At 44.2% G+C, this 20,945-nt stretch overlaps 2 protein-coding genes across 9 annotated transcripts in view; one reads left to right on the top strand and one right to left on the bottom strand.

Moving 5' to 3' along the window:
• Positions 1-20,945, bottom strand: part of LOC100541464 (synaptotagmin-like protein 2) — a 69,980-nt gene that overhangs the window by 31,052 nt on the left and 17,983 nt on the right. The window contains exon 1 of one of the 3 annotated variants that reach the window (XM_010715385.3): positions 1,518-1,580. The exons of 1 other annotated variant lie outside the window; for it this stretch is intronic. The gene's annotated coding sequence lies outside the window, so the exon portion shown is untranslated. Of the gene's footprint in view, positions 1-1,481; positions 1,581-20,945 lie in introns of those variants that run through there. One more of the 3 variants, XM_010715384.3, reaches the window with a different exon arrangement.
• The window catches only part of VSIG1 (V-set and immunoglobulin domain containing 1), a 23,156-nt gene continuing 12,437 nt past the window's right edge, over positions 10,227-20,945 (top strand). The window contains exons 1-3 of one of the 6 annotated variants that reach the window (XM_010715380.3): positions 10,227-10,333; positions 10,998-11,247; positions 14,738-14,898. In XM_010715380.3, the coding sequence (XP_010713682.1) occupies positions 11,199-11,247; positions 14,738-14,898 (210 nt within the window). In that variant the 5' untranslated portion in view covers positions 10,227-10,333; positions 10,998-11,198. Of the gene's footprint in view, positions 10,369-10,997; positions 11,248-14,737; positions 14,899-20,945 lie in introns of all 6 variants that reach the window. The other 5 variants (XM_010715382.3, XM_010715379.3, XM_010715378.3 and 2 more) reach the window with 5 other exon arrangements.

The following is a 20,945-nucleotide window of genomic DNA, read 5'->3' as shown; positions in this document are numbered from 1 at the left end:
GCTCACATCCGTGTCTGATCCACCACCCACACACCCACGCTCTGTCATCTCTGGATTTCCAAACTGAGCTGAGGCCTGGACCGGGCTGTGCTGTTCCTGGCCGAGTACAGAGACACACAGTGCTCCCACCTCCAGCGCACCTGGTTTGCTCTGTGAACACAAGACACTGAAAGGGAACTCTAGGGAGAGTAATTCCATTACTGAAGCTGCACCTACACCTTCTGTCACAGGCCTTTTTGCAAAAGAAAAAATAGACTGGCCGATTTTCTTCCAGGAACAATGCAACTTTCCAGTACTAACACAGGCTCAGGCATGAATTCAGTCATTGGAGCCATTTATGTGCTCAAGCTGGATAACTTGAGTGGGATATGAAATACTTTTGGAAACTCTTGTCATTCAGAACAAGAAAAAAAAACCAAACACCTGATTCTACTGTCTGTGCTCACAGTTATGTGAAAGATCTCGTGTTTATGCATTCCCAGCAAAGGGCGACCCACAGACATGAGGATAGGGAAACGTTACATGAAGCTCACTGACTGCAGGTGTGATTACAGACAGATGTACTTAAAGTAGCACAAATCTGCATACGGAAATCTGTCATTTAATCTAGCTCAAGAGAAGTTCAGGTAAATTCAAACAAGAAATCCAAACACAGATTGCACACATTTAATTAAATCATTAAATATAAAATCCGCTTCATATGATCATCTGATACCATTTTCTTAAACACACAAGGTGTTTCTGCCACCTGTGCTGCTACACGAATACCCACACAAGTTGCAATGAGGTGAGGAAGGCAGCTTTCCAGGTAAGAGTAACATGGTCAGCTGAGAAATGCTGTCTTATGTCAAGATGCTCAAGCTCTATAAGGGTTAGCACTTTTTATGAGCGGTGACAATCCTCTGCCAGGCCTCACTATCCGATGCTGCCGGCAAGAAAAAATCCAGCACAGCGTAAGGCTCCCACGTGGAGCGGCTCGGATGTTCTGTTAAGGACGGGGGGAGAGGCAGAGAGACAGCAGGAAGGGACGGAGCGCTCGGCCCCACGGCCCCCAGCAGCGTCACCCGCAGACCCGGACCGGGTCAGGGCCGTCCGCGCCGTGGCTGGGTAGGGTAGGGTAGGCTCATTGCGAGTCGCTGCTGGCAGCCGTACGCCGCAACAAAAGGAGACGGGAACGAAGTAGAAACTGCACAGCGCCCGGCACAGCCGGGAGCTGTGGGCAAAGGGAGCGGCCCCCCAGAAACGCAGCCCCGCGGCTATGTCGGCTGCTGGCAACAGCGAGACGCAAATAAGGAAATCCGTGGAGCCGGAGCGGAGAAGAGCTGCGGGACACGGACGCAGGAGAAGCGGTGGGGAAGTAGCAGCAGCTCGGCGGGCTCCCACCTGCGGCACACGGCTCAAGCGGGGGGCGGCTTGACGACCCAGAAGGTCCCGGGTGCAGCCGGCGGAGAGGGAGCAGGAAAGGCAGCAGGGAGAGGTACCTCAAACGGGAGACAGCTGGGAGCCACCATACGCACCTCCACACCCACACAGGGGGATGGGGGGCTCGCTGCCGCTCCAGGGGGCGTGGCTCCACGAAGGGGGCGTGGCTCCACGAAGGGGGCGTGGCTCCACGAAGGGGGGCGTGGCTCCACGAAGGGGCGTGGCTCCACGAAGGGGGCGTGGCCATGCGCCGGTTGGAGGCGGGGCCACGCGGAGCGGGTGCTGCGTTCACACGTGCACTCAGTCCGTGTGAAGCGCTGGTTCCTACATAAAGAGCCTTACAGGAGCCCAGCCTCTGTGCAAAGGGATTAAGCTCTCTTTCTTTTTTTTAAGAGTGACAATAAAGCTTCAGGATATGGGAATATTTGCACTGGAGTGTTTGTTTTCCTGCTGCAAACACTGATTACCTGCAAAACCAGCTGTCATTTAGCAGTCTCAATTAACTGAGATAGGTATAATGGCAGCTGTATGTGTCCTCCATCTTGGGCATGCAGAGCTGTGGTCACCCAGGAGCTCAGGCTGTGGGATTTGACAACTGCAGGTAGAACTGAGGTACTGAGGTGGGGTACAACACAGCTTGCATTTATAGCCTGTATTTTCACATTTTTAACCTTAAACCTTAACCTCGCGGCATTACAGTCTGTGCCCTACAATGAGTATAAAATAACAACCCTGCAACCTGCAAGAAATGAACAGTGACAGCCTTATAGGGCTTCCAAACATCACTGTGTGTATGGATTTCTGGATGCTGGCGAGTCAGCAAGTGCACAGTGAGTGGGAAAAAAAAGCAATAGTTTATAAAGGTTTGATTACTGGCCAGCCCTGCTTGGTTGCAGCAAAATACGGCACCTTGAAGTGAGTAAATACAGTCACATGGGAACAACTCCACAACAGCCTGCAAAACGCAGGCAAAAGACATTATTACTGCAGCCAGCTGCTCCTATGCTTTTCTCATTGCAGTCTTCCAAAGTTTTTGTGAGAACAAGTGGCAGAAGCCATATCAAACAGTAGGACCATCCTTTGTGATTGGCACTCCCATGCGTGGCCCCTGCAGCCCTGGGGTTCATGTTAGGACAGCACTGCCCCAGTGCATGGAGTGCCATCGGGAAAGGAGCGCCCAGCTCTGCAGGGTGGGCTGGGTCCTGCTGTGGCCTCAGCAGGGAGAAGAGAGGATATAGAGCTCTTTAAGCCCTCAGTTGATTTAAAACAGTGCTGAGCTTGTCTCAAGGCACCAGTGCTTCTCCAGTAAACCTCAAGTACTACGGCTCTGCCAGAGATCTGTCTCTGGGCTGCTTCTGCCCCTTGTGCCACAGTTGAAGTGACAAAAGTTTGCTCATTCGTGTTCCAGTACGGGAAAAATGTCCTTGAGATCTACACAGCTTTGGCTGGCTCCCTTGTAGATTGGGTGCACTTTCAGTTCAGCCAAATGTTCCTGTTAATATCTCACCTATGTCTGAACCTCAGTGAGCTCAGCCGAGGCACAGCTCTTCCCTCTCAGTCCTTTTGTTTCCATGCAATCTTTTTTCTTAACTCAACTTTCATTAGGCCTGGAGCGTTTTCAGTATTTTTAGCTGTGACTTTCAGAAGGCTGCCAAAAGATAGCTGAAAACTATAGAGCGGTGTGATTAATGCTCTCGGCATTTCTCTGTGATTAATCTTGGTGTTAGAGGAACCAAATATGGAAGCACGACAGAAATCACTAGCGTTTCACTAGGGTAGATCATTCAGGTTTTTGCTACCTTGGTGGATCTCTGCAATGTTCCTCCTTAGCTACTTAACTGAAGTACTAAAATTATTGGGAGCATGTGCTTGTGATGCTGTTCACTTCCCACTGTCTTGTCACAAAAATATTATTTTGAGAGCAAACTGGCTCTCAGCTTGAATTACTGGGTGTTAAAATTTTAGCTTGCAGCGTGCCAGAATAAAGAAAGAGATAAAAATTCCCCATCCATTACTGCAGACATTCCACCAGCGAGCCATAAACTTAATTTCAGAGTCCAAAAAAAAGCAGTATCAAGCATCCGAGCAGGATCTGCTTGCATCTGTAGGACCTGTGAGTCTGGGACTGAACAGGTACAGAACAGCACTGTGTCTCCTCAGATCGATCCCCTGCAAGCCTGCTGTATATCTTGGTTAGAGAGGGAAAGTCACATAACAGCTAAAATCCAGCAGGAGAAATCTGGGGCAGGTCCATTGAAGCTACATGGAGCACATTTAGTTTAAACCAGCTAAAAACCTGCCTTTTTAAATTTGATTTGGCACTATAGACCTCAGTTTTCACTGATGTTCACCAAGTTGTTTTAATCAAAAACTGAGGCTCTGTGTTCTTTCCAAAGTAATGTATAAATGTGTTGGTTAGCAACAAAAGCTACAGAGGATTTTTGATGCTGTCTGGATCAGGTGTTAACATTGTATGATATTTTTTTCTTCTGTTCAGTAACAGTTTTAAAAGATATTGGCTCATGCTGCAGGGAACCTTCTGAGAGGCTTATAGACCACGCGGCCCCGGTCACATGGAAAAGATGTTGCTGATCACCCACTAATCACAAAACCAACAGTATTTCATAGTTCCACATTCCTCCCACCTGCCAGCAACAGCAGGATTTCAAAGCAGGTGCAGCAGCAGCCCCAGGCACAGCTGGGGCACTGCCCTGACCCACACCTGCAGGCAGGAGCTGCTGCCAAGGAGTGGTTTTCCTGTAGGAAAGGGAGGAATACCTGTTGGGCTGAGTGGCCCCATCTGGCAGCAGGTGAGGAGCACTATGCACTTCCTTACTGCACTGCCTCACATTCATTCACCAACCATGTGAGGGGCTAAGACAACATGGCCAGGTGGGTTTTAAGGCTTCTTTCATCCCAATGGCAAAAAAATAAAGCCTGGCAGGCACAAGGAAAAATCCTTCTGGAAAGGAGATCTTGAAGCCTGAGACCTCTAATCACACATGAAGGCTTCCTTAGCAGAGGAAATGACAAAGTTTAGATATGCACAAAATGCTATAGCATTGATCCTGTGCAGACATACTGCTCTGGAGGCGATGTATTTATCTGTGGCCATGCATGTTTAGGCTGCAGGCAATGTACAGCAGAGTGAACTCACCACTGAAAAGGAAACACTGTGCAACTCATCTGAACTCCACTGTCACTCCAGGTTTGCTGTGCCGAACTGATGAGCTGTAATTTTAGGCCAGAAATACAGTGCCAATGGCAAAAATATCTTGAGAAATCTGTTCTCTGGCTTCCAACACATGCAATAGCCTAGCTCCTACTAGCAGGAGACAACAAGGAGCAGAAGGTGACAGCTTCAAGAGAGGCAGTTAGCAAGCGTTTTCCTCTTTCAGACAAGAAAAGTGTTGTGGATGGTGAAGTGCCACTGCCTGACACCCCTTCCCTGTGGTGTCCCATCCTTGCTCTATGGATGCGCTGCACACTCCCTGCACATTCCCTCCACATCAGCAAGAAGCCAATGCAAGTGTGCTGCTATGGGCTTTCAAAAGAGAAGGAAATAAGAAATCTAAGCAGCAATGTTGCTTAGCAATATAGAATTGTGCTCCAGCACAAGATGCAGCACATACACTGAAGGCCCAGCAAACAGAAATAACATTTTCTAAGGAAATAGGAATCATTTGCTGTGTATTCTTTGCAAGTGCAAATTAAGCTGCTACAATGAGGCATAATGCTTTTAAGGCCCGTGGAGTTGTGTGCAATCCAAATTAAGCAAGTCCTTAGTAGGTAACAAGAGCAAGTCCCTCACCTGTACTACACCTACCCATTTGGTCAGCTCATATTTCAAAAGCAGAAACATTTCAAAAAAGAAAAGTAGCCTACAAACAATATTTGAACAGCGAATGAGATTATATTACTTAAATACGTTTCTTATTACAAGTTATCAGCTAGCTGTCAGATATACTATTATTATTATTGTTAGTACGACGTTGAAGTAGAAAGATTGGGAAGAAGCATTATTCTGGTTGGCTTTACAGCCCAAATTGCAAAAAGCTGCTATCTTTTTTGATCATAGAATCATAGAATCATAGAATGGGCTGGGTTGAAAAGGACCACAATGATCATCTAGTTTCAACCCCCCTGCTATGTGCAGGGTTGCCAACCACCAGATCAGGCTGCCCAGAGCCACATCCAGCCCGGCCTTGGATGCCTTCAGGGATGGGGCATCCTTCCTAGAAACCACATTGATGACTGGCCATTCCAAACAGTCAAAAAACTATGAACAGAGCCATAAAAATACCCCCAAAGTTTTCTGAAATATTTTAAAAAATATATTAAAATTATGTACCTAGTTAATTTGTTTTCTGCTTTTGGTTCTTTTAGAGTATATTTGGAACCATATTGAGATTTTTTTCATGCAACTAAAAGGATCCTTTCCTCAAGGAAAAAGTAAATACAAACTGTCTATTCATGACATTATTCACCGCCACCATGCCCGGAGCTAGAGAGTTAGGAGAAAACATCATCTCAAGGCTGATGATAAATTTGACAGTCTTGGTGCATCTTAGGTCAGTGTCCTCCCCATGCAACTCGTTACAGATGAAGCACTCTGGTTGCGAAGCAACTTTCCACAGCCCTGTGCTCAGCACCTGCCTTCAGTGCCTCTGCAGTCCTGCAGATGTCAGAAGACTGAGACCAAGATTGCAAATGATGGTTTGCTTGGTTAAGATCTTGCTGTCCCAGGAAGTCACTTTAATTACATATAATTACTGTTAGCAATGTACAACCACTGTAATCCATCTGCTATGGATCAGTTGTCTCCTGGGGCATGACCTGACTCCCAAAAATCACAGCAAAGTGAAAACAAGCTTTTTTTAGAGATGGACAGACAGTGACTGAAGGGATGCTGAGTGGACTTACAGCATTCACCTGGGTCTCAGGGCGGAACGAAGAGTTGCTTGTTAAATGCCAATCACATCAGTGGTATGGGTGAAATAAGTCCATGAAATAAGCCATGATTTCTTTCTGGGGCCTGTCTGTTTATTGAATTAGAAGCTCTTTGATATTTCAAAAAGGCTCCAAGAACATTTCACTTTACTAATTTACTAATTCATTTACTAATTACAGAAAAGCAAGAGCAAAGAGGTGTCAACATGGGACACAGCCTGGCTGCAGGCAGCACAACCCAAATACGCTCTGTGTCAGAGAACTTGCAGCACAAGGCCAGCAGTGATGTGCACTGAGCCTCAGCCATGGCCATGGATCACTGCTTTCTTTACTGACAGCACGTGTTTGTTGGGCTGCAAATCCTACTGCTGCGAGGAAAGGTGGGACAGGGACATAGCTGTGCCACAGCCGCGCTCACTGCTTTTATAGTTCATTGGAATCACAGTGCTGTGTGCCACTGGGTGAGACAGCTGCTATGCAGAGTTTACACCCTGCACACCATTAACATTCATGTGTTTTTAAGATGAGGTCACTGACTGCTTGCTCTCCTTGCTGCTCCCATGACATACCGACTGCTGACAGTCTCATTTTTCATGAGACTCCCAGTTTGCAAACTCACTGCCAACTTGACCATCAAAGATAACAAGTGCTTGCAAGGAATTTGAGCTGCTAGTGCATGCTGTACACCAAAGCTGCTGGGCTACAGGATCCAAGGCGTGAGCCCTGAGATGATGAACTTCCAGAAAATCAAAGACATGATAAAAATATTCTTATGTTTGTCTCTGTCAGTTTTCTGCACAGTCTGTCTATCCAGGACAGCTGATCCTCTGTCAGAGCTTCATCACATGGCACCATTGTATTGTCATGTTCAGTGTAATTAAGATAATTAAGAAAGCTATAATGTGATGATTAACAAAGCTGGATAGGAAGCATTGTATCATTCTCTGAAAATTAAAATCAATGAAACAAGCAACCTTCTCCCAGCACAATGCTCCTGGGAACCAAAAGGAAAAGTCACATCAAAACCGGGTGCTAAGCAAGCAGAGCTGACCTTCCATGAGCTCATTCACCTTCATGTCGTGCAGCACTTCCAAAGCACTGTCAGCTTCAGGGAATCCATACCCAGATAGGGCCCAGGCAAGTGCTCTGTCTCATCCCACCACCCCAGAGCCAGAGGAGAGCAGAAACCAGGCTGCTGGGGTCCCCAGAACTCACACGGAGAAGGGACAAGGAGCTGTACAGCCAATGATATTTAATGGCATATAGGATTTGTATTTCCACCTCTTGCAAAGAGAAAGACACGCAGTCTCACTGAATTCAGGTCCCTCAGAGGGCAGCCACACTGTAGCACCAGGTGTGGGAGCAGCTTCACCCACACTGATTCCTCAAGGAAATGGTTACCTGGAACATACCAAAAAGAATGAACACTTGGGAAAAAGCCAGGCAGGGAGGCAGTGCTCAGCTACGCCTGGAAGCAGGAGAGTAAAGCAGCCCTAAGGGTGATCCAGTCATTTCCTAGGCTGGTGAACTCAGGGGAAAGTATAACTCAGCCAAGAACGAGCCCAAGCTGAAAAAAATCAGAGCATTTGCATTCAACTGTTCTGCATGATGCTGAGATACGTATTCAGGTGGTATCGGGTTCAGTGAATGCAAAGGCATTTGATGTGGGGTTCTGTTTCTATATGTTCCTGTTCAAGACCTTCATAGCTCTCTAAGTGCCTGAAAATAACAGTGAGTTCATGAACTATCTTTTAGGCAGCAAACACCCAGCAAATGCAGTTTATAAATATTTTTTAGACAACAAATGGGGCTGTGTAATAAGCAAGAAAACTATAAAGTGCATCTGAAAGTCAACCTAATGATGGATTTAGAGGCTAAAGATGGCTCTTGTACTGTAGTTGTTTAAATCTTTGATTACATTCTCTGCATTTCCAGCAACCAGATGTGATGTTGAAACAGGGAGCTTTGTGCACCCCATTCTGTTGGATTTGGTGCCGTTGAACAATGATGCATTTAGCATGTTTCAGAAACACCACATGCTCGATTTGCTGCTGAGATTAGTCCAGTTAAAGGCAGGACTCTACAGGAATTTTTTAAATTGGTTATTGAAATAGAAGCAACCCCTAAGAGCCATCTAAGTGCCTATGTAGGCGATGCAGCCTAGAGAAGCTTGCTGCTTTTCCCAGGTGTGCTGCTGGGCTCCATTTTTCAAATGACCACCACTTCTGTTTATAGAGTGAGTACAAGGGAGTTGCTTGGAAGGGAACATTGCAGTGTACATAGATTTGAGTCATGAAGTCTGTTAACACATAGTTCCTGGTACCAGCCCCGTCTATTTTATCTCAAGATAAGAGTCTTTGCTCCACCTGTGGCAAAGTGACTGCTGCTGCTGTGCTCTGGGCCGACAACCTGCAGTGTGACAAAGGCTTCCACATCATCCCGTCACTTCAGCTGCAATCAGTCCTTTTTACATTCTGTTCTTCTAATGTTGCATTTGGGCAGCAGAACTGCTCCAGCAGCACTGAACCAGACAAATAGCAGCCGGCAGGCCCCTCCAGCTTTCCTCACAGCAGCATAATCCCGGGTAGCTTGCACGATGCACATGAGGATACACACTTCCAACCTGATGGTGTGAAATGAGCCCCAGGCTGCTAACTGCCAAAAGTGAATGCAACTCAGCATCCTCTGTAAATCAGGACGGAGGGGTGCACTCATTCACTAGGAGGTACACTGCTCCAGAAGCAGCCATCTCGGGCCCGCAGCCCAGGCCTTGCTGGGCACGTAGCAGCGCAGACATTGCTTTGTTGGCTCCAGGCCTCTGCTCACACCGAGCATGTCACCCTCCAGGAATGTAGTTGGCATCTTCTAGAGATTTAATTCATAAAAAGGGAGCTTAACAGGGAGAAAATATGTATTAACTGAGAGTGCTTTAAGCACCAGACAAAGGACAGTGTTGATAAATGAAGGGGGAAGCAGAGGACACGTTGACATTGTGGTAAAGGCACAAGATCATGCAGGTGTGTGCTGACCTGCAGCTGGGTGGCAACATTTTGTACACCTTCTTAAAAATTACTGGTTTTGCAAAGGATCAGTGATCTGTTTAGTGAGAGCTTGTGCATACTACAGAGTTGCCACAAGCTGTTGCAGTGTGGCCACACTCACAACCAGTTTCTGTGGCTCACTGAGTAGACAGCAGCAGTTCTGTTTCAGCCTGATGCTAGCTAACCCAGTGAGAATTCCAGGTGCCTTTGGAATGCCTTCATACTTCCTTACAGAAGGTCAATCTAAACACTGTTCACATTTGGAAGAAACCTAAATTTGATATTCAGGCTCTGAATTTACATATTTCTCTCTAGACACTGTATCTCCTGTGCATCCATGGCAAGACATGAATCTGTTCCAAGTCCCATCCTCCTTGTCACTAACTGGCACGTGCTGCCTATCCTATGGGGACACTGAAAGAAGCACTGACACAGCTAAGGAAAGGCATCTTTCATGAAACTTTTTGAGATAGTTCATATAAAAATACAATCAAATCCTGACGTCTACATAGAGTTATTCAGGGATCTGCCATCCACAGAAGTACCAGGAAGAATAAAATTCACCTAATTCCATAAGCCTGAGCCCAGTGATAATTGACCAATAAGCAAGTCACCACTCCCTTCTGCAGCATGGTCCCTGCCATAGAAAGGTTGACCCATGTTTTTACCAAGCACAGAAATAAGTCTCAGGGCATTTTCATTGTCTTGGTCATGCAGGTACAGGAATACATCTAAAAGGCAATGCTGCCCTCTGTTATGTCTTCAGCTACTACCACGTGGCTGCACATGCATAACCAGCTACTCCCATCTCAGTACCAGGCATTGAATCAGCTTCAATCAAATGAGATGGAAAGCAGAGCAGCTTTCTCCAAGCACCTGAGCACCCTGTATTCCTCGCGAGCTTTAGACAATTGGACAAGGTACTCTGCATTCACTAAGGGCAAACTAATCTACTGTAAGTTATTGTAATTATTTCTAACCTTCATCCACTGCTTTTTCACTACATATATCAGATAATAAGATTTAAATAAAAATCAATATATTCACTTTGTCATTTGTATTAGTAGCATCCAATTTCAAGGATTAAAACCAGATGAAACCAACTGCATTGTTTGTTTAGAAGATAGACTGTGTTTTGCTTTACCTTTATTTTATATAAATATTTATTTATTTATTTAATTTGGTGTGTTATCTTTTTGCTGAATTTAGTACAGAAATTTCAAGGCAATCATAAGAATGTAATCATTCTGTATGAAACTGTATGATAAATACTTCTGAAAATGGAAATGTACTAAGAAAGTATTATCTTCAGATGCCCATTTTCCAAAAATATGTGATAGAATTAACAGGAAGTAAAGATTATTCCATACTCATACAAGGCATGACTCCAATGCTGGTAATCCCACTGACGACCGGCAATGCTAGTAATCAGATGTAGCTCTACAAACTCTTTTGTTGTGCTCGGTAGGAGTACTTACATGGGCAAATACTGCTGGCATAGTAGGTATAGGTGGGAGCATCGGGGCTTCTCGGATTCAAAGGTTTATTATTAACAAAACACTCATTTGTTTTCACCCCACAAAGTAGTTTCAACTGAACAATCACACCACTAGTTGGAGAAAGGCATACATGCGATAAAGGAGAATGAAAAAGCTCGCTGACGTGCTGATATATAGCTGATAAGAAAAACAAAAAGCCACTTGAAAAAAAAAGCCCACACAGATGAGTTTTAGTTGAAGCCAGAAGCTGCATCTGGTCTCTCTTTTCTCTCCAAACGTCAAGAAGATGTTTCCAACGATGCTGAAGATATTTCCAATTCTAGCCACCCTTGCAGGTAAGAATACCAAACTGATTGAAATAACGCTGAAGTAAAAGAACTTGCTGCAGTAAGACAGCAGGTGACCCTGACTGGCAAACTAGGAGAACATTCAGGACTTATTTCTAGATGTAATGAAGATCATGGCTACACTGATGTGTCATTTTGTGGAAATCAGCAGGCTGACCCCTAACTGGTAATAATTTTTTGCTCAAGAACGGAATTTTAGCTTTGGTAAATTAATGCTTTGCTTTAGAGCTGAGAAGAGGCAAAGGGCTTGCACACACAACGCTTGGGTCCTCCGTGGTTGGCTTTCTCACATTCGCCTTTTGTCTCCCCTTCACAATATGCTGAGAAATGATGCCTTGCATCCACCCCATTTAAAACTTTTTGGGGGATGCTTAACTTAAGCATGCAAATAGTCCTTTGGAATTCCATGAAATGGAATCCAGAAACTATATGGTACACTAAAGATAATATTTTATTACTGTTTCAAAGACAATGTATTGGGCTAAGCTCTATTTTTAATATATGCAGAGGTGGACATTTTAAATCTAATGCTCCATGGAGATGAACAGCCTCCAATTTCACTTAAAAAATTGGAAGTTAGTGTCCACGTTTTCTTTTCAAGATGAAATTATCTATTTGGAAGCCAAATAAATATTTTAAATGGTTGCTCCTGGTGTTTCAGTGCTATTGCTCTCACATACAAGCCCCACAGATTTTTGCCTTAAAAATGAAGAGAAATTCAGCACTAGTACAAATACTTTGCCAGACAATGTGCTCTAATTTCAAGGGTTTGGATTTAAGACTAACACTGTGGCTGTAGCAAGAGAAATTACTGACAGAGCTTCTGTGGCAGTCAGGAAAAAATCAGCAATCTGGTATTTGCTTTGTTAACATTAAGAACTGCATGGATCTGCAATTAAAGTGAATGATTCTCAATTAACAGCAGCCACTTTTCTTTAACAAGGAAATACTCTCACAGTAATGTTGAGTAAAAGACACAGACCAACTATTTTTAACAATAAGTTATGCCCTGCTCTCACTTGCCTTTTGTAATGTGTAACTTCTTATTCACACCCTTTTTTCATTGCAATCAAAAGGCCTGTATGTATGAAATGGGATTATAAATTTGAAACAGTGGATTAAACATAAAGACAAATTCTCATTCTGTGATGTAGAACAGGCTGAGCAGGTCCAGTTCGCTCCATTTTCAGTTAAAAGCACCATCTTAGAATTAGTAGTGGCGTTTAGCAACCTTGCTGGACAAAGAAAGTTTTATTGGTTTTGGCCTTATTTATTTACTAGAACTAAGCAAACTGTATGTGTTTATTCAAAACATGCAGCTTTATGGAAGCTGGAATCACTTAAGATTCCACTTAAGATTATCATTTCTGCTAACTTGTCCTGGAAAATATCCAGTCTCTGTAGCACTCTTGATTCCAGAATCAGAGTGATAAAGGCAGATGACTGGAAAATTGAAGTTTTGAGTAGAATGCCATTGTGTGGAAAGACAACAGCTCTTTTACAATGAAGAACAGAAAATAAATGCATGTAACTGCAAGTATTATTGTGGCAAAAAGCCATTATCTTCTCTTTGACTCCAGTTGTTAAAGCCAAGATCAATGAGTTGAGACATCTAAAATAATACTGTATGGCTTTCATATTAGGTTATAGTAAGGATTAAGGTATTGTGAACTCACATAACAAGAAGGACTTGTAGATAGCACTGGGATCCCCTCCTTCTCCAAGGCAGGATCCACTCTGATTTAAATCAGTCTGCAACCACTCCTGTGAGGCTGTCTTCGTATATAACGTAAATGTCACTGCAGTTTAAGCCTGCTAGTTTTCCTCCTAGTCACCGCTGCCATGGAAAGTAGATTACTGACTTCTTCTTTCCAGTGAACTTTTAACACTTGATCCAGCAAACAAGGAAATCAGACCCGAAGAGTTCAGACTCTAGGTTGAGGTAGGCTTGTATATTGCAGGAGCTGATGAATCTGTGATATTTACATGGTTAAAAATGAAAAAAAACCTCCTTTCTTACACTGTCTTTTTCTCATATGGGTGATAATTTGAGTAAAATATTTTTTTGATGTTGTTGAAGGTTCTGCTTAAACTCTCAGAAGCAGCACCCTAACATAAAATGCACAGATATTCCATTAAGAGAAGGTTGTTTTCTATGTTTTGCCTTTATCACTGGCACATACAATATGCCTACACAAAAATTAGCCAACATGAATTTCTCACCTTGCCCACTGTACCAGGAAAAGCACCAAAGACATATATTTTCCACCATGTCCAGAACAGATTCTCCTTTAGAATCTCTTGACAGTAGCTCTTAAAACTGGACTCAGCCATCTAGCAAAGACCTAACATTCAGACTTCAATTTTAACTGACAGCTCTAGCTTTGTTGCCATATGTCACCATTTCTAATAACTTGAACAGAGGACAGAAACAGATAAATACTGTAGAACACCACTCCGTTCCTGTCATTAACACAGCTCTATAGCCTAGACTGATGAGAACATTACAGAAAAGAGTTCATCAATTATGTTTGGTCCTTTTCTGTTTAGAGAATGACAGAAAGGGTTGATCAGGTTATCAGAGAATTTCTCACAACTCATATGATAAAAACATTTCCAGAAAGCTCAGTTTGAAATTTGCAATGTGAATATATTGGAAAACAAAGGGTTTCTGCAAGGAAGCCGTAAGAAATCTAAACAAAAGCAAAGGAGGTTGTGGTGAGGTGGACGTCAGTCTATTATCCCCAGCAACAGCGATAGGTCAAGATATAATGGCCTTAATTTACACCAGGGGAGGTTTAGGCTAGATATTAGGAAAAAATTCTTCTCAGAAAGAGTGGTGATTCATTGGAACAGGCTGCCCAGGGGGGTGGTAGAGTCACCTTCTCTGGAGGTGATCAAGAAGAGGACTGATGTGGCACTGAGGATGTGATTAGTGGGCATGTGAGGATGGGTTGCTGGTTGGACTAGATGATCTTTGTGGTCTTTTCCAACTTCAATGATTCTATGATTCAAAGGAAATAGCAAAAGGCAAATAGAGGAAAGCTGCTGGGCTTCAGCCTGGGGGAACCCAACAGTGCCACCGAGTTGGAGTCAGTGTAAGAATACAAGAAGAAGGTAGCAGACAGTGAGCCATGGATAAACATCAGATATCTGAGGAATAAGCGCAAAAAAAGAAGGCAAGGAAGGTGTACAGGAGGCCTAGGGACAGCTGTGAACAAGAGCGTCAGGTTCAGGAGAGCCCTGAGTGTAGGGAGGCTGACAGTGAGAAGACAAGTCTGTGCAGGTGGGAGCAAGCCTGCTTTGTGCTTTGCCAGAACAATATTTGTTTGACGGGGGCTTGCTATCACTGACATATGCCCAGCAAGCCCAAGGGGAGCTGTACTAAAAGCAGAGTGACAAACACTTCCAGGTTCCTTTGGCAGAGCAGGGCCCAGGCTGCCCCATTGCTCTCTGCTCATGTGCTCACTGCCCACAGGCCACGTCCACGGAGTTGTGGTAACCGTTCCTGAGAAGACGGTGAATGTCAAGAGCGGCGGGAACGCAACCCTTCTCTGCACCTACACGAGTTCTCAGCCGCTGGGAAACTTCTTCATTCAGTGGAGCTTTTACAGCGCCAAAGAGAGCCAACTGCACACCGTAAGACATTTATTTATCACTAATATTTCTTAAAAAGTTCTTAAAAAATTATTACATTTTGTTCTGTTACCTTCACTGAAGACCCAGGAGGCAGGTAACATCCATGTTCCTGCATTTAAGATTGAGCTGCAATGAAATTTAGGAGATGCACCAAGTCAGCCTCAGCTCCCAGCTCCTTCTGGCTGCTGAGCTCCTGCCAAAACTTATGAGAAGGTGCCAGAGGGACTCGATTGTTGGACGCCTTTCTCCAAGCCACACAGTCAGTGTGATGGGGAGCCAAGTCCAGGTGTCCAACAATCACACAAGCGCTCCTGCCCTGGGCCAGCTCCCTTTTCTCTTGTCTGGCAGATATTTCCTTCTATTGTGAGGGCTGTTTTCCTAGTGAGACGCCCTTGCCTATGACAACATGTTCCCCAACCAAGGGTCAGATACAAGCTCCTGGCTCAGCCACCACTGCCACTGCCAGGCAGCTCTGCATGGAGTGGTGCCAAACAACAGACTATTTGTGCAAAGCAAGCGGTCATAGCTTGGCTGGATTCCACAGGAATTTGTGCTAGCAGGAAATCTGCCGCATCAAGCTTGTGTTAGTGTTCTGCAGCATCCCACAAGTATCACTGTGGTAGCAGAACAAACATGGATCAAAGGTTCCTGCACTGCCTGAGGCCCTGAAAGGCAGCAGAGCTGAAAAGTGCTTCCCTCTACAGTAGGAGGAAGTGTCAGTGTGGAGACAGCACCAGAACAGTGAGGGACACTGTGAACTAGACAGGTTCAAGCTTAAACCACTGCTCAAGCCTCCCATGTGGCTGTGAAGGCCTTGTAGAGCAACCTGGTCTGCCTGGAAGGAACCAGTGATGGGGTGTGTGACTTCCTATACGCCACAACAGTGCCCAGAGTTCAAGAGCTATGACTAAGTCCAATGTTTTGTTGGGAAATGAATCCATGAATCTCACTCACAACATAGCATGCCTAAGAAGGTGCTGAGTTCTCAGCAAGAGTTTCCCTTATAGGCAGAAATGCCTATAGAAGTGCTACTGCATCCTTGAATACCGTGACTTTCCCCATTCTGTTGTGTCAGGCTTGTGTGTTTTAGACAATTCCTTTTTTTTTTTCCACTGTACTTATCTTATTGCTAACATTTTCTTACTAAAATTTCAGTCCTGTTTGGTGTTAACACCTGACAGTTGATATAAGTTGACTTAGAAGACTGGCACAGTCCACATTGATGATATTCCTGTTATGTTTAAAAGTTTCTTAATAATACTATGTTGGGAGATTTGCCACCACTGACAGTTACAACTTCTATTCAGTTTATCAATCACAGCAGAATAAGACTGCATGTAATTTGCAGAATGTACAGTACTGAACAGCAATAGCAATTTAATGTAAGACAACTGCTTACCCTCCTGAAGAACATCATAGCCAAAGATAAAGACTGTATCAGAGATAAGTACAAGCAGTGAGCCCATCCCAAATTCTGACTCTAGCTAAATGCCAGACAGATGCATTCACACGTTCCCTGACTAATTGTATGAATAGCTGTTACTCATCATTAGCTTTTTTCAAGTCAGAACTGTTTTCTTAAATAAAGAATTATTCATGAGCATAATATGTTGGCTTTATCATATATCCATAATATATGGGCTCCATCAGAAGAGGGGTGGCCAGGGACAGGGAGGTGATTGTCCCCCTCTGCTGTTGTGAGGCCCCATCTGGAGTACTGTGTCCAAGTGTGGAGCCCCCAGTACAAGAAAGACAGGGAGCTGTTGGAAAGGGTCCAGAGGAGAGCCACAAAGATGATCAGGGGACTGGAGCACCTCCTCTATGATGACAGGCTGAGGGAGCTGGGCTTCAGCTGGAGAAAAGAAGGCTGCAGAGTGACCTCATTGAAGCATTTCAATATCTAAAGGGAGCCTATAAACAGGAGGGGAATGAACTGTATGAAAGAGTTGATAACTGTAGGATGAGGGGAAATGGTTTTAAGTTGAGGGAGGGGAGATTTAGGTTGGATGTCAGGAGGAAATTCTTTACAGAGAGAGTGGTGAGGTGCTGGAACAGCTGCCCAGAGAGGTTGTAGATGCCCCGTCCCTGGAGGTGTTCAAGGCCAGATTGGATGGGGCCCTGGGCAGCCTGGTCTGGTATTAAATGGGGAGGTTGGTGGCCCTGCATGTGGCAGGGGGGTTGGAGATTCATGATTCTTGAGGTCCCTTCCAACCCTGGCCATTCTGTGATTCTGTGATGAGATGGTGGTAGCTTCGTTCCCCAAGTAAGTTGTATAATATATTATAATTTTGACTCAATACATTGCATCATAAACTTTAGTCACCTGTTTAGGAGTGTATGTTCAGGGAAGTACAGCACCAAGGTAGGATTGAGCTCATATTCTCCAGAATCAGCTCAAGTCTTTGTGTTTACTTGCACTGAATTTTCTTTATTGCAAGACAAAAAACAAAATACACTTTCTGGTCACAATGGAGAAAAAAAAGCACGTTGTAGCTCAAAGTGTTTCAGAGGGAGCATAGAAGACAGTGTCAAGAGAACCAGGAGGGTAAAACTACTTGTAAACTATGGCCAACAATGAGAAAATATCCCCTGAGGAATGTAATCGTAAAATACTGTGGGTGATTCAGAAAACGCTCAACAAGAGTTAACTGATGTGAGGCTACTGTTGGGGAAACCTTGTGGGTCAGTCTCTGTAGTGCTCCCAGTTTTGGCAGCTCCCGCTGAAAACATTGGAAAGGCTGTGCCTATAAGGGCTTAAGAATCACTACTGGGAAAAACGACACCTGTTTTTCTCCCTGTTTGAAACGAATTTCATGGTAAGTTCACTTTTGCAATGCAGTACATGCACACTGGTAACAGATGATTTGCGTTTTTGTTAAATAAAGTCAATACAATGGAAAGGCAATGGGTTAGTGGCTAAGACCATTCTCCAAGAAGACAGAGGCAAACCACCCATTACCTGCAGTGCCCATTCTCAACTCATACGCTCAGCAAGATACCCAGAAAGCCCCTCACTGCCCAGGGCCCGCTGATGTGCCTGAAGGGTGCAGGTATGTGCAGAGTCACAGGACTGGGGTGCTGCTCACTTCACAATGCTTTGAGCAACCTGCTCAGCCCTTTGGTCATATCTTTTTACAAGAACATGGTAATTCCTTTGCATTTGGAACTTATTCTCAGGGAAATTCATCATGTTATTACAAACACTGGTAAGAAAGTATTGTGACTGTATTGTGGAGTATATTCAATTAGGGAAATTAAAAAACAATCTCTATTTCTTCAAACCTGGCTTTGCTCTGGCTGCTTAGTATGCAGCTGAAGTTAAATTTCATGGTTTGTTTCAAGCAGGAAATATATGCACGACAATAGAGAGATTGCCAGCTTTGCCTTACATTGTTTAAAGAATACTAAAATGTAAGATAAAAATATATTCAGTATGCTGATGTGCTGACAAAAACATGCTGGCACTATAGTTTACTAATTACCAGAATAGTAACTTGCATTTTAAGTCAGATTATAATAATAATTAAGATTATTAAAAAATCTCAGCAATAAATGCACACTTCCTTACAAATAGCATCCGTTTTTCCCTGAAAAGTTCGTTGAAAATTCTGCTCGCATTAAAAACTGGCCATTTTTCAACAACATAAAAATGGATAACATTTCCATTTTTTACAGATGAGAATTTCTGCCAAATATTTTAAAGATATAAAACTTACATATTTTCAAAAAACAACAACAGAAAATACTCCTTAATCCACCTCCTACAATTCTAAATATTCCCAACATCTTACTAAACGTTAGCTGTCTTGATGACTCCATTATTCACATGGCTGGTATAAACAGAATTAATGGGGGAGAGGCATTTTTCATAAGAAATACAAGGAAAAGAAATCTTCATTCCTATAAATAATGTTTATTTACATAATTGGGAATATGACTATTTCTACAGTGGCAGCACGTAATAGAAGAAAGTCTGATGAATGCTAGGATTATGGCAAATTTATGTCATTTAGATGCTTTTGACTTGTAACGTCAATGAAGGTGAGCCATAGAGCCTTCGATTTTAGGACACAATAAGTACCAAGCCCACAGGTATTCTTTTTAAAAGGAATGTTAGTATTTAACACTGCCATGTTATAGATTTTGCAGTGTGCTGAGATATGTAAACTCAAGTACAGTTCTGTCTCGAATGAGAGGAGTAATGTCAGTGTCAGGACTGGTACCAGTGTTAATTTAATGCAGGAGACTATTCAGCAGCAGACATTACCTTGCTTGAAGACAAGACAATGCTGCTCATTAGTTCACAGACCTGGTGCTTCCCAGCACTTGCTCTACAAAGCTGGCTGGTGTGCTTTGCTGTTTGTTGTGGTGTCTGCACATCCTGCTCCCTTTGCCCACCTTACATGATGCTGGCACAGGTGCTCAGCAGTTAAAAGCTGTGGCAGTTACACGTGAGAGGATGAGATACCGCAAACAGACAGTATGGTGAGAAGGGAGGCAGCAAGCAGGGGAATAGCAGGTGTTCACTGTGCTGGTTTTAAGACTGCAGCTATATTTAGTGTGTGCATAGAAATCTTTTTGCTCATTGGAGCCTAATTCTGCTGAGAAGTTTTTCCAGTGAAGAAACTAAATAATGTAAATATCAACTAATGGAAAATAGGATGCCACGTGAATTTTTAACTTCTTTCTCTTGCCATTTACACCTTAGCAATATGTCTTTTTAATAATGAATTTAATTAAATAAGAATACCCAGCCAAGGCTCTTGAGCTTTCCAAACACTGAACTCTCCCTACCTGACCTGTGGACAACCTGAAGCAAAAGCTCCTTGTTCTGCTCACCTAGGGTAACAGTGTACACCACAGCCTGGCCTGCTTCCTGCGGTAGGGTCTCAGCTCCTGCTAATGTCTGCATCTGTGTTTCATGTTATGCTCTGAGTCATTTGGCTGGCCTCGGTGTAAAGCAGCTAAATAAATGTTTGAAAGACTGAGACTTCTGTTGACTTTGCAAAGGCGAGGCTGCAGCCTTGCAAACCTAAATATAACTCCTGAACCCAACCTGCTCACACCTTGAACTTCCAGCCCAGGCCACCCACCCGGTCAAAGTGGAATTATCACAGATATGTGGCTGCCCAAGCTATGCCCACTGCAGTAGTACTGATGGAAATGTTAGGTTCGCTAGAGCAGTAAAAGAAATGAAAGACTGTTATTTGTAAGAGGCACAGCTTCAGTTAATTGTGAAAAGGGGAACAAAGACCCCTTGTCAGTGCCGGTGTCAGAGCAGTCAGAGCAGTTCCCTGTGTGTCACTGGCATCACCGTGACTGCCTGCGGCTCTCCCTGGTGCTGGGGTGAATGAACTGATCCACTGAAGCAGGCAACAGAACAACACGGAAAGTGGAAACAAGTGGAAAATGATCAGGTTGCAATCCATTTGTTTGGAGCAAATATTAGAACTTCAGTCTTAGTTTGCCCAGTTTTAGGTAAAACTCAGAAATAGGATGATGATGCATCCCAATCTGCTACTGAGGGCACCTTGCCCTTATGAGTGGCACCACTGCCTTCTGGGAGCTGTGCAACAAAGCTGAGGAAGTGTGGGATAGATGAGTGGACAGTGAGGTGGGTTGAGAACTGGCTGACTGGCAGAGCGCAGAGGGTCGTCGTTGGTGGTGCAGAGTCTGGCTGGAGACCTGTAACCAGTGGTGTCCCCCAGAGGTCTGTGCTGGGTCCAGTCTTGTTCAACATCTTCATCAATGACCTTGATGAGGGGATAGTGGCCACCCTCAGCAAGTTTGCTGATGATACGAAGTTGGGAGGATTGGCTGACACGCCTGAAGGCTGTGCTGCCATTCAGCGAGACCTGGACAGGCTGGAGAGCTGGGCACTAAGAAACCGGATGAGGTTCAACAAAAACAAGTGTAGGGTCTTACACCTAGGGAGGAATAATTGCATGCACCAATACAGGCTGGGGATGAGCTGCTGGAGAGGAGCTCTGCAGAGAGGGACCTGGGCGTCCTGGTGGACGACAGGTTGGCCATGAGCCAGCAGTGTG

This window comes from Meleagris gallopavo, chromosome 9 (assembly GCF_000146605.3).
Source record: "Meleagris gallopavo isolate NT-WF06-2002-E0010 breed Aviagen turkey brand Nicholas breeding stock chromosome 9, Turkey_5.1, whole genome shotgun sequence".
NCBI lineage: Eukaryota > Metazoa > Chordata > Aves > Galliformes > Phasianidae > Meleagris > Meleagris gallopavo.
The sequence above is the reverse complement of the archived record's forward strand: the minus strand, read 5'-3'. Positions and strand labels throughout refer to the sequence as shown.